At 44.7% G+C, this 13,236-nt stretch overlaps 1 protein-coding gene across 1 annotated transcript in view; it reads right to left on the bottom strand.

The window, feature by feature from the left end:
• The window catches only part of LOC128897417 (uncharacterized), a 98,196-nt gene that overhangs the window by 28,855 nt on the left and 56,105 nt on the right, over window positions 1-13,236 (bottom strand). Inside the window, exon 7 of the mRNA XM_054164027.1 lies at window positions 11,167-11,326. Coding sequence (XP_054020002.1) covers window positions 11,167-11,326 — 160 coding nt within the window. The remainder of the gene's footprint in view (window positions 1-11,166; window positions 11,327-13,236) is intronic.

Genomic DNA, 13,236 nt, shown 5'->3' with positions numbered 1-13,236 from the left:
TTCTCCTCCATCACTGTCCAACCCCTCTGACAAAGCAGTTTGGATGTCTGTGGAAGTATTACAGAAATGAACACCTTTCTGCCAGTATAGTAATCAGAAGTGTGTCAGCAGACAATTCATTTGGCCCATCTGCACTAACACCTTTATATAATTCATGTATGGATTGTAGGATTAAAATGATCTCTTACCATTTACTCTAGGAATACTACATCATGTATATAATGGGGATGCAAAGGAGACTTGGATAAACCAGTTTGCATTGAAAAGGGAAACAACTTGTGTCTTTTCTAAAAATGAGGTTGTGTTTGCAACCTCCCTAAATAAATTCCATGAAGTTTGACTAAATCATTTTCTGTTCAATTTGTAGCCTTATCATGTGAGATATGGTGTGGCAACCAAAAAAAGAAACACTGTAAGTAGCTCATACTACTTGCCTCTGCATAGTTTGCCTTTCTTTTTATCATTTTAAAATTCTATTAATTTATTTAATCTATTAATTAGGAGCAGGGAGGTCATTCTGCCCCTGTACACTGCACTGGTTAGGCCACACCTTGAGTACTGTGTCCAGTTCTGAGCCCCTCAGTTTAGGAAGGATATTGACTTGCTGAACGTGTCCAGAGAAGGGCAACAAAGTTGGTGAGGGGTTTGGAGCACAAGCCCTATGAGGAGAGGCTGAGGGAGCTGGGGTTGCTTAGCCTGGAGAAGAGGAGGCTCAGGGGTGACCTCATTGCTATCTACAACTACCTGAACAGAGGTTGTAGACAGGAGGGGGTTGGTCTCTTCTCCCAGACAACCAGCACCAGAACAAGAGGACACAGTCTCAAGCTGCACCAGGGGAGGTTTAGATTGGATGTTAGGAGGAAGTTCTTCATAGAGAGAGTGATTGCCCATTGGAATGTATGGAATGTATGCAGGGTTCCAATAAACCACAGAATCACAGAATCACCAAGGTTGAAAGAGACCTCAAAGATCATCAAGTCCAACCTGTCACCACAGACCTCATGACTACTAAACCATGGCACCAAGTGTCACATCCAGTCCCCTCTTGAACACCTCCAAGGGATGATGATTCCACCAGCTCCCTGGGCAGCCCATTCCAATGGCTAACAACTCTCTCTGTGTAGAACTTTCTCCTCACCTGAAGCCTAAACTTCCCCTGGCACAGTTTGAGACTGTGTCCTCTTGTTCTGGTGCTGGTTGCCTGGGAACAGCTTTTAAATTCAGAGAAGCTTGCACAGCTCTTTGGGGTTTTAATCGATCTTTTATTGTTTTACTTCCCCCCCCACCTTCAATTCTACTTCTTTAAGACAGGATGCAACAAAGAATAGGGACAGCCCTGTGCAGAGTTACTCTCCTGGCTCAATTTCTAATGCCATTTCCATTAGTTTACTTGTTGATTATATCCATTCTACCATTCTTATAATTTATTACAAGGCTTCCTTTTGTGTGCACATCTGTTTAAGCAGTTCCACTCTTTAGACCCATCCACCCAAAGAAAATCTTATTTTGCTTTACCTGGGCTGCATTGCCTTACATTCCACAGCTCACACATGCAGCCTTTGTGATGAATTACTAATCAACTGTGTGGTGAGGCTTAATGGCATGCCGGAGTATGGGCAGCATAGTCGGCTGTTCCAGATGCTTCCGACCATCCGTAATTCCCCCCTTTCTTCTTTTCACCCACTGCTCCCTGTGGACTAAATATTCTAAAAGTATAGCAAGTGAAGTGTTTCAGAACCATCTGGCCAGTTTGATCCTGCACAGTTCAAGGCCTCATCATTTCATACAGAATTCATTTTATTTTTTAAGCCAAAGAGGCGATGGAATGCTACACCCTTTTCTGACCTTACATTTTACTCCATTTTCTCTAATATCCCTTTACTGGGCTGAGCCTTCCCTCTGCTCATCTCATGACTTTCAATCTCTATTTAATCTCCAGAGAAATACAGACTCCCTTCAATAATTTATCCCAGATGAGAATCTGACCTTATCTACACAAATCACATAGAAGTTCGGTGCGACCTGCCCCTAATCCTTGCTTTCTCCTTTGCTCCTTTGCTTACACAGACAGATGGAAATTCTGGCCCTGCTGAAGTCAGTGCAAGTTTTGGTGTTGTCTGCAAGGGGTTCAGGTTGCCCTTCTACAGTTTTTGTAGTAGATGGAAAATTATTTCTTAGTGCCTAGTCATATCATCTCAGCTCAACACACTGAGCTGAAGTGTCCTGGATGATCAGGGCAGTTTACTTACACCGGTTAAAATAATTGTGTGTTACCCTATATCAGCATGGTGATTTGTTCAGACTGGCAATTAAGGAATTAGGTTGGACATTAGGAACAATTTCTTTACCAAAAACATTGTCAAGCCCTGAAACTGTCTGCCTGGGGAAGTGGTGGAGTCATGATCCCTGAAGGGGTTTAAAAGATGTGTAGCTGTGCTGCTGAGGGACATGGTTTTGTGGTGACCAGTCAGTGCCACATTAAGAGTTGGTACTTGATCTTAAAGGTCTCTTCCAAGACAATCCTGTCATTCTATTACTATAAGAAGAGAGACTTTACAGTGATATAGAATAGAATAGAATAGAATAGAATAGAATAGAATAGAATAGAATAGAATAGAATAGAATAGAATAGACCAGGTTGGAAGAGACATTTGAGATCATCGCGTCCAACCTATCATCCAACACCACGTAATCAACTAACCATGCAACCAAGCACCCTATCAAGTCTCCTCCTAAACACCTCCAATGATGGTGACTCCACCACCTCCCCAGGCAGCCCATGCCAACCAGCACCAGAACAAGGGGACACAGTCTCAAGCTGTGCCAGGGGAGGTTTAGACTCGAGGTGAGGAAAAAGTTCTTCACTGAGCAAGTCATTCGTCATTGGAATGGGCTCCCCAGGGAGGTGGTGGAGTCACCGTCCCTGGAGGTGCTCAAGGGGAGATTGGACGTGGCACTTGGTGCCATGGTCTAGTTGTGAGGTCTGTTGGGACAGGTTGGACTTGATGATCCTTGGGGTCTCTTCCAACCTTGGTTATACTGTGATACTGTGATACCTCCAATGATGGTGACTCCACCACCTCCCTGGGCAGCCCATTCCAATGGGCAATCACTCTCTCTGTGTAGAATTTCTTCCTAACCTCCAGCCTAAACCTCCCCTGGTGCAGCTTGAGACTGTGTCCTCTTGTTCTGCTGCTGGAGACTTTACAGTGATTTCAGGTGCCTTCAGCATCCTTCACCTGTGGCTGAGCAGCTTTGCAGCAGTACATACTACCTGCAGGCTCATGAAGCTTGCTCTAAGACCAGATGAAAAGTTAACCTCCTCATACTAAATGGGTTAAACGACCTACTCTCTGCCAGCTCTCTGCCAGCCCTCACCATGCCAACATGTCCAGGTTCGCTCTCCTCTCTTGCCACTGCTGATTCCACTAGCAAGGGCAGGATTTTGCCCTCAACTACTCACAAGTAATTAATGCATTATTGAACAAGAATAAATAGATAGCAATTAAATAACACGTATTAATGACTTATTTATTAACATATTAATAGTTGGCCTGGGAGTAATAAATGCAAATTAGTGTAAAGTGGTACCAAAAATGGTGTCGATAATAGGCCCTGAAGTAATCTTGTGTGTTCAAGATAATTACAAATATATTTTCCTTTCAAAAAACTACTGCTGGGTAATTTTTTATGGTTTTCTGTAATATCATTTTAGAATTAGAAAATTAGCCCTAGTCTCATTAAAATAATTTTGCAGTGCATCAGGCTTTATTTCAAGTGTAAGTCTCACATTATCTTCTTGCCGATAGAGCTTGCATTTTTGATTTTTTTTCAGGTGCTCTCTCTGTAAAGCAAAGCTTTTGGGCCTGTCCTTGGTCTACTCATGGTGCTGGTTTGGCTTCCTGCTTCTTCCCCTCAGTTTAAGAAGGACATTGAGACACTTGAACATGTCCAGAGAAGGGCAACGAGGCTGGGGAGAGGCCTCGAGCACAAGCCCTACGAGGAGAGGCTGAGGGAGCTGGGATTGTTTAGCCTGGAGAAGAGGAGGCTCAGGGGAGACCTTATTGATGTCTACAACTCCCTGAAGGGAGGTTGTAGCCAGGAGGAGGTTGGTTTCTTCTCCCAGGCAACCAGCACCAGAACAAGAGGACACAGTCTCAAGCTGTGCCAGGGGAAGTTTAGGCTCGAGGTGAGGAGAAAGTTCTTCACTGAGAGAGTCATTAGCCATTGGAATGTGCTGCCCGGGGAGGTAGTGGAGTCACCATCCCTGGAGGTGTTCAAGAGGGGACTGGATGTGGCACTTGGTGCCATGGTTTAGTCATGAGGTCTGTGGTGACAGGTTGGACTTGATGATCTTTGAGGTCCCTTCCAACCTTGCTGATTCTGTGATTCTGTGATTTATAACTGGTTGAAGAATGTTATAAATTAAGGATTAAATGTTCTGCCACAGAGATAAAAGTACCTTTACCTTTGGAGTAAATTTATTCCGTCCTCAGTCCAGAGCTCAAACCATGACAGAGAATGAGGGTCCAAGGCCTCCTCCTAGCATAGCTTGCCCAAAACACTCTTACTGCAAAAGTTTGCTTCTCCAAGTACTTCTGTCTGCCTCTGTAGGTGGCATTTTTTTACTTCTTTGCAGCTTTCCTCATTAGAGGCATTGGAAATGACTTCTTTCCAAAGAATCAGGCGCTTTTGTTTATGGCGAGGGGGCTTTGGTGGCTTCCATACCACCACCTAAGTGCGATTCTGGCCATGTAATCTGTGTACCTGGGAATATAATTAGTTTTGTTGCTAATGAAGGTCCTAGGGCACACATTTATGAAAGGTATACTTTTCCATGGGCTAATAATTCGGTCGATAATATTAAACTCATAGGCTCATTCTTTAATTGCAAGGGCAGATTATGACTACAGCTTCTAAAATGCATTTTAATGAAAAACACTACATCCTGACCTAATCATATCAACCTTATGCTATCTAATTAAGGATGCAAAAAATCATTAGAGTTGCAAAATATTAGTTCCAGCTCCATCAGGCTGCTAGCTGCCCCTTCATGAATATATATATTTTTTTTTTTTACTCCACAATAAATAGTTAATGAGGTAAAAATGACAAAATTTGCATGTAGGCAAATTAGTTTCAGAGAGTGATGTCTTCTCTGTCTACCAAAAGTGACCTTTTCTTCCCATCCAAAGAACAACTGAAAACACCTTGAAAGGATGGCGTGGGTGTCATTCCACCAATGACAAATCGCTTCCCCGAACAATATGAAAATTATAACATGCAATAACCTTAAATTCTCATCATACTGTAAATGTGTCCTCTGCTGCTGCATTTATCAATTTAATAAAAGGAAATTAAGCATATTATAAAATAGCCATTTGTGGGGCAATTTTTAATCCAAGGAATAAAAATGAGACGCACATGGTTAATAGCAAGAAAATATTGCAGAAACGTAGAGCTATTTCTTTTTTTTTTTTTCCCCTTTCCAGAAGGTTTGACTGACTATTTACTTGAATGACCTCCATTTAAAATGCATTTTTTATATGGAGTGATGTAAGATGTGGCAAGTCTCATGCTTCCCCTTATAAAAATTGCTCACAGTTAATTTGGTATCTTACTTAAAAATTAACACATTAATAATGCACGCAATAAGGCCTAGTGATGTGTCTTCCATACTGATTGCTTGGTGCAATTAGACATACAAAAAGAGAGGGACAAGATAAATACCTTATGTAAATTCGTGGCAGGGGGAAGAAAAAAAAAAGGGTCTTTGGGTATCTGCAATGCCTCAGAGCATAGAAGACCTGAAAATACAGTTATTGGTCTTGCAAGGAGAAGTCCCATGTGGAGAACATATTTCTGGAATGGAGCAAAGTTTTTATTGCAAACCTAGATTTTGCCAAAGAGCTTACAAAACTTGGTTTGATGGCTTTCACAGGATCACAGAATGATGGGGATTGGAAGTGACCCTCTGGAGATCATAAAGTCCACCCTGCTGCTAAAGCAGGGTCACCCAGGATCACACAGGTTGCCCAGGATCACACCCAGGTGACTTTTGAATCTCACCAGAGAAGGAAACTCCACAAGCTCTCTTGGCAGCATGTTTCAGTGCTTTTCTCTTCCATCACAATAATATAAATAAGAAAACAGAAGCAGAAAGATATTTTGGTCTCTTTTCCCAGGCAATCAGCACCAGAACAAGAAGACACAGTCTCAAGCTGTGCCAGGGGATGTTCAGGCTCCAGGTGAGGAGAAAGTTCTTCACTGAGTCGTTAGCCACTGGAATGTGCTGCCCAGGGAGGTGGTGGAGTCACCGTCCCTGGAGGTGTTCAAGAGGGAATTGGATGTGGCACTTGGTGCCATGGTTTATCAGTCATGAGGTGTTGGGTGACAGGCTGGACTTGATGATCTTTGAGTTCTTTTCCAACCTTATTGATTCTATGATTCTATGATTTGAGGATTGTGAAGGACACTGGTTCTTTTTCTTTTGGATAGTAGCCTCCACTCACAAATTTCCTGCATTGTGAGGCAGATCCTGTGCCCACTGAGGTAAATGGTAGATGTTCTACTAATGCCAGTGCTAATGCACTCTTTCCACATAACTCCTACCTGCTTGTATAAAATAGCCTGCACCAGTTTGTCCCATTAGAGGAGTGCTTAACACTGTCACAGCCTGGCATTTGGTTAGGATTGATGTAAAGGACCAGGCATGAAAGTCATACAGATGTAGCGAAGACAGAAGCTTGGGGACTTAGAGACAAAAGTGTGCATCACTGCATTTCATCAAATGAAATGTATGCTGCTTCCTACAGAGTGCAAGGAGTCCTCCAACTGTATTCAGCTGGACCTGGCTGAGGCTGAGTTCATTTTAAAGCCTCTCAGACTGAGGTCAGGTACCCACATTTCAGTTTGGTGTTCTATACATGCCAAGCTGCATATTCAGAGCAAAACCAGGCATTCAAACATGTCATGTTTTTCAGTGATCTGTCCTCTGTAGCATGTCTTTTATCAGTGGGAAACCCAGGTTTCTTCCATTCAGAGTCAGACTATCTGCAGACAGAGAAGTAATTTCTCTTTCATTTCATTTGTCTCTACCCCCATCCATTCCTTTTCCTCCCTCACCTTTTCTCTTTTTCTCCCCGCCTGGAGCCTTCATGCAGCCTTTTCTCTACTGCTGCAAGAAATGATATGCTGGTAATATCATTAGGAAAGTGCTCAGCACTTGAAACAGAAAAGTAGTTGTTTGCAGTTGCCTTATCCACCCCTTTTCCCATATGGCATTTGTAGTCCTGGCATGTAAAATGAGGGCCACTATATATATTCTTTGTTTGACCTTGCTTAATAGAAACCAGTCATCAGTGGCTATGCTTTGGCTTAACGTAGGAAAGTTTTAAGTGGGAAAAAAAACGAGAAGTTGTTTTGCTTACTGGGGTAAAAAAAAAAGCAGGAATATCTGAGACAGGTGGCTGTGGTAGCACATGCCCTTCTTCAAACCTTTTCCCTCCCCTGTGCTGAAATGCAATGTGGTGCTCTGCACTTTCCCACAGAAATTAAGCTTACTGAGTGTCTGCTTTTTTCATTCAATTGGCACATTCACCTTTTTATTTTTCCTTTCAGGGTCCAAAATGTCATCACACACAAAAAAAAAAAAAAGAAAAACAAGTGGAAAATAATTACAGCTGTGGCAGATGTTTATAGCGGTGACAACTGAGGCTATATATTTATATAAACTGCTGATCTTTCAGAGGTGGATATAGGGACTTGAACAACCTGCAGGTCCTAATCTGAAATCAGTTGTTCCAGAGGGAAAGAAAAAAGAAGGGGAATGGAGGGCTGGGAGGGAGAGAGGAGAGGGGAGAGAGGAGAAGTGAGAGAGAGGGGAGAGAGGACAGCTTCAGAGGACTGATTTCCTTTCTGTCTAGATTCTGTTCATTTTTACACTGAAACAGGATAGTTACTGACCAAAGCATTGTACATAGAGATGCTCATAGGTGTATAAATCCAAATGAAGAGCACTTTAACCCTTGTCCAAGAATTGTTTTACAGTCTTATGGAATTAGTAATACTGATACAAAGCTAGAAACCAAGGAAGAAAATGTCCCTCACAGAAGGAAGACAATGTTCCTCACAGACTACTGACTGTGTCAGTCCTCTTATTTCCAATACTGTGAAAGCAATTATAATCAGAAGATTGTTTTTGTGGATGGCATCCCCAGTACTGGATGCTTTGCTAACACAGGTATATCTCCTGCGCATCACAGCTTAAAGTCTGTACATGGGACTTAAGGCAAGGGGCATAATGGAAAAGGAAAAGGAAGTATGTTGACTACCAAAGTAGAGCAGACCATCTTCAGACCTCAGGGAAGGGCTGGTGGGTGATGTGGTGGTCGGAGGCTGTTTAGGGGCCAGTGACCATGAAATAATAGAATTTTCAGTATTCAGTCAAGCTAAGAGGGGCAGCAAGAAGACCTCCACTCTGGACTTCCGGAGGGCGGACTTCAGGTTGCTCAAGGAAATAATTCAGAGGGTTCCTTGGGAGAAAGCCCTTAAAAATAAAGGGGTCCAGGAGGGCTGGACCTGCTTCAAGAAAGAGCTGATGAAGGCTCAGGAGCAGGCTGTGCCAATGTGCCGGAAGAGGAGCCGCCGGGGCAGACGGCCAGCCTGGCTGTGTAATGAACTTTTAATTGAACTAAGGGAAAAAAAGAGGGTGTATAATCTGTGGAAGAAAGGTGAGGCAACCCATGGAATGTTTAAAGAGGTTGCTAGGGCATGTAGGAGAAAAATTAGGGAGGCAAAAGCATATTTGGAACTTAAACTGGCCTCTGATGTGAAGGACAACAAAAAGTCCTTCTATAAATATATTAATAGCAAGAGGAAGGGCAGGGACAACCTCCACTCCTTGGTTGACATGGAAGGAAATGTTGTAACACAGGATGAGGAAAAGGCAGAGGTACTTAACACCTTCTTTACCTCAGTTTTTACTAGCTGGAAAGAACGTCTACCAGACAGCTGGCCTGCAGAACTGGCAGAGGGAGCCAGGGAGCTGCATGGTTTCCCTGTGTTCCATGAGCAAGTGATAGGAGCTCTTCTCAGCAGCTTGGACCCCCACAAGTCCATGGGACCAGATGGGATCCATCCTAGGGTGCTGAGAGAGCTGGCAGATGAGCTGGCCAAGCCACTCTCCATTATTTTTCATCAGTCCTGGCTCACTGGAGAGATCCCAGCTGACTGGAAGCTGGCCAACGTGGTACCCATCCACAAGAAGGGCCGGTTGGATGAGCCAGGGAATTACAGGCCTGTCAGCCTGACCTCAGTGCCAGGAAAGATTATGGAGCAGGTCATCCTGAGTGCAATCACACAACACTTAGAGGATGGCCAAGGGATCAGGCCCAGCCAGCATGGGTTTAGGAAGGGCAGGTCCTGCCTGACCAACCTGATCTCCTTCTATGATCAGGTGACCCGCCTGGTGGATGTGGGGAGGCCTGTGGATGTAGTCTACCTGGACCTCAGCAAGGCCTTTGACACCGTTCCCCATAGCAAACTCCTGGCCAAGCTGTCAGCCCATGGCTTGGATGGGAGCACACTGAGATGGGTTAGGAACTGGCTGGAGGGCCGAGCCCAGAGAGTGGTAGTGAATGGTGCCACATCCAGCTGGCAGCCAGTCACCAGTGGTGTGCCCCAGGGATCAGTACTGGGCCCCTTGCTCTTTAACATCTTTATTGATGATCTGGACGAGGGCATCGAGTCCATCATCAGTAAATTTGCTGACGACACCAAGCTGGGCGCAGGAGTTGATCTGCTGGAGGGTAGAGAGGCTCTGCAGAGGGACCTCGACAGGCTGGGCAGATGGGCAGAGTCCAACGGCATGAGATTTAACACATCCAAGTGCCGGGTTCTGCACATTGGCCACAGCAACCCCATGCAGAGCTACAGGCTGGGGTCAGAGTGGCTGGAGAGCAGTCAGGCTGAGAGGGACCTGGGGGTGCTGGTCGACGGTAGACTGAACATGAGCCTGCAGTGTGCCCAGGCAGCTAAGAGGGCCAATGGCATCCTGGCCTGCATCAGGAACAGTGTGGCCAGCAGGAGCAGGGAGGTCATTCTGCCCCTGTACACTGCACTGGTTAGGCCGCACCTTGAGTACTGTGTCCAGTTCTGGGCCCCTCAGTTTAGGAAGGATGTTGACTTGCTGGAACGAGTCCAGAGAAGAGCAACAAAGTTGGTGAGGGGTTTGGAACATAAGCCCTACGAGGAGAGGCTGAGGGAGCTGGGGTTGCTTAGCCTGGAGAAGAGGAGACTCAGGGGTGACCTTATTACTCTCTACAACTACCTGAAGGGAGGTTGTAGACAGACGGATGTTGGTCTCTTCTCCCAGGCAAGCAGTACCAGAACAAGAGGACACAGTCTCAGGCTGCGCCAGGGGAGATACAGGCTGGATGTTAGAAAAAAGTTCTATACAGAAAGAGTGATTGCACATTGGAATGGGCTGCCTGGGGAGGTGGTGGAGTCACCATCACTGGAGGTTTTTAGGAGAAGACTTGACGGGGTACTTGGTGCTGTGGGTTAGTTGCTTGGGCGGAGTTGGATTGGTTGATGGGTTGGACGCGATGATCTTGAAGGTCTCTTCCAACCTGGTTTATTCTATGTATTCTATTCTATGTATTTCCTACTCCGTCCCCTCCTCTAGGTGATCCTGTAAGGAATGGGCCAGGAAGGAGAGCATGGCTGTCACATGTGCCCCACCAAATGCTCATCTCCTCCTCAGGGCAACCCCATTCACATTCTTGCAGGAAGCACTTTACCATGGATCTCCCCAGTTTGTTGAGCTGGCTGAGAAATTATTTGGGATGATGCTCACATTTCAAAAAGTAGTAACTCGCTACAACCCAGTCAAGAATCAGCAGATGGCACATATAATTTTTGACATCAGTGATGCCGCTAAGCCTTTGGGTGTTAAGCAGATTGTAACCCCTCAGGATGTTCAGACAATGCACATACAGCCTCACAAAATTCTTCTGAACTTGCTTCTTAGCTTTTCCATTCAAGGAAGCACCCCAAGAAAAAATTTCTTATATATCTAGGTCCTTTTAGGTAATATCCAGAAATGCAACACATTCATTTGGACCCATATGTCCCAGACTCCATTTGGAGACTCTGTCCACTCACCATACGTCTTTCACCATTAATTCCTCTCCACTGCTCAGCCCTCTTCATAATGTAGCTCAGTTCCTGAGTGGAAATCTCCAAGTCCAGTGGAACAAAGAATGTGCCTTCCTCCCCATGAATGCGTTGAAACACATCCAACAGCCAGCCTTCACTGTGTAGCCTAAGGATGGAAATGACACATTTATTTTATCTTTGAAAGAACTCTTCATGGAAAAGGAAAAAGTTGTCTTTCCCTTTAGTATCCTTCCAAATCTTGATTTTTCCCTTCACAACTATGTTCTCTACCCATGAGCAAGAAGTTTCTTTCCCACAAGTTCTCCAACACACAACCTTCCCCAAGCCTCTGGTGAGTTTACAGTCCCTGAATCAAATCACATAAACTTAAGCAGCAATTTCTTTTCATTATTTCAGGATACTGACTTCCCCAAAAGGTTCTGATCTTCCTTTCCTTCAGAAATGTCCAATGACTGTCACTAGCACTGGGCTGGGTAGCTGGTTCCAGTGCTCACATGGAGTACCTCTGTTATGCATGAGTGGAAGTCCTGTTGTGCCAGAGTTCAATAATGGGCAAACCACATCATATAGAGAGGAACTACTCAACATTTCTTTTTTAACCCCAAGCCTGAAGTCTATACAATCTAAACTTCTCTTCATGTTAGAAAAGTTCATATTGTTTGTTGGCTTTGTTCTTCTATGGCATTTCTGTGCTGTGGTAGGGAATTGAATAAGCACCACACAGTAAAATTCTCAACCACAATAAAGGCTTGCTGTGTGGTATTTCTTAATGTAGGTGAAACCAAGAAACATTCTGAGGCTTTTGTCACATTTTTAGCCTTGGATGAACTTTAAAACTTCAAAACACTGTTATTTAATTCAAATGGAACTTCTTAAAGTTCATCTCTTTTTCACATTTATTCTAAACACAGAGGTTCAGAAAATAAAGATCAGAAAATCTGGAATCTCAGGCTTGGATACTGAACTGAGGCCTTTCCTTTTGTACCCTCTTCCATGTTAATGCACTATGACAATTCAGCAGTTTTTTTGGTGTTACTATGCCTGGAGAAGAGGAGACTCAGGGGTGACCTTATTACTCTCTACAACTACCTGAAGGGAGGCTGTAGACAGACGGATGTTGGTCTCTGCTCCCAGGCAGCCAGTACCAGAACAAGAGGACACAGTCTCAGGCTGCACCAGGGGAGGTTCAGGTTGGATGTTAGGAAAAAGTTCTATATAGAGAGAGTGATTGCCCATTGGGCCGGTGCTGATTGTTCATTTCTTGGCAGGTGGGAGATAGAGCAGAGGCACAACTCCCTCGACCCTCTGAACTTGCCATTGTCATCACGCACTAGACACAGTTCTTGAGGCTCAGCCTCGTTCTTTGGTCTTGTATTTGTATGTATGTGCTAACCAGTGTGTGTGCAACTGGATTGCAGTGGGTTGTTCAAGTGTATCAGAATAGTGTAACGTAGTGTAGCATAGCGTAGCATAGCATAGCATAGCATAGAATAGAATAGAATAGATCAGGTTGGAAGAGACCTTTGAGGTCCAGTTCTGGGCCCCTCAGTTTAGGAAGGACATTGACTTGCTGGAACGAGTCCAGAGAAGAGCAACAAAGTTGGTGAGGGGTTTGGAACATAAGCCCTACGAGGAGAGGCTGAGGGAGCTGGGGTTGCTTAGCCTGGAGAAGAGGAGACTCAGGGGTGACCTTATTACTCTCTACAACTACCTGAAGGGAGGTTGTAGACAGACGGATGTTGGTCTCTTCTCCCAGGCAAGCAGTACCAGAACAAGAGGACACAGTCTCAGGCTGCACCAGGGGAGGTTCAGGCTGGATGTTAGAAAAAAGTTCTATACAGAAAGAGTGATTGCCCATTGGAACGGGCTGCCTGGGGAGGTGGTGGAGTCGCCATCATTGGAGGTTTTTAGGAGGAGACTTGATGGGGTGCTTGGTGCCGTGGGTTAGTTGTTTGGGCGGTGTTGGATTGGTTGATGGGTTGGACGCGATGATCTTGAAGGTCTCTTCCAACCTGGTTTATTCTATGTATGTATGTATCATCGTGTCCAACCTAT

This window comes from Dryobates pubescens, chromosome 9, assembly GCF_014839835.1.
Source record: "Dryobates pubescens isolate bDryPub1 chromosome 9, bDryPub1.pri, whole genome shotgun sequence".
NCBI classification, from domain to species: Eukaryota; Metazoa; Chordata; class Aves; order Piciformes; family Picidae; genus Dryobates; species Dryobates pubescens.
Note: the sequence above shows the minus strand (reverse complement) of the source record. Positions and strands in the feature narration are given on the sequence as shown.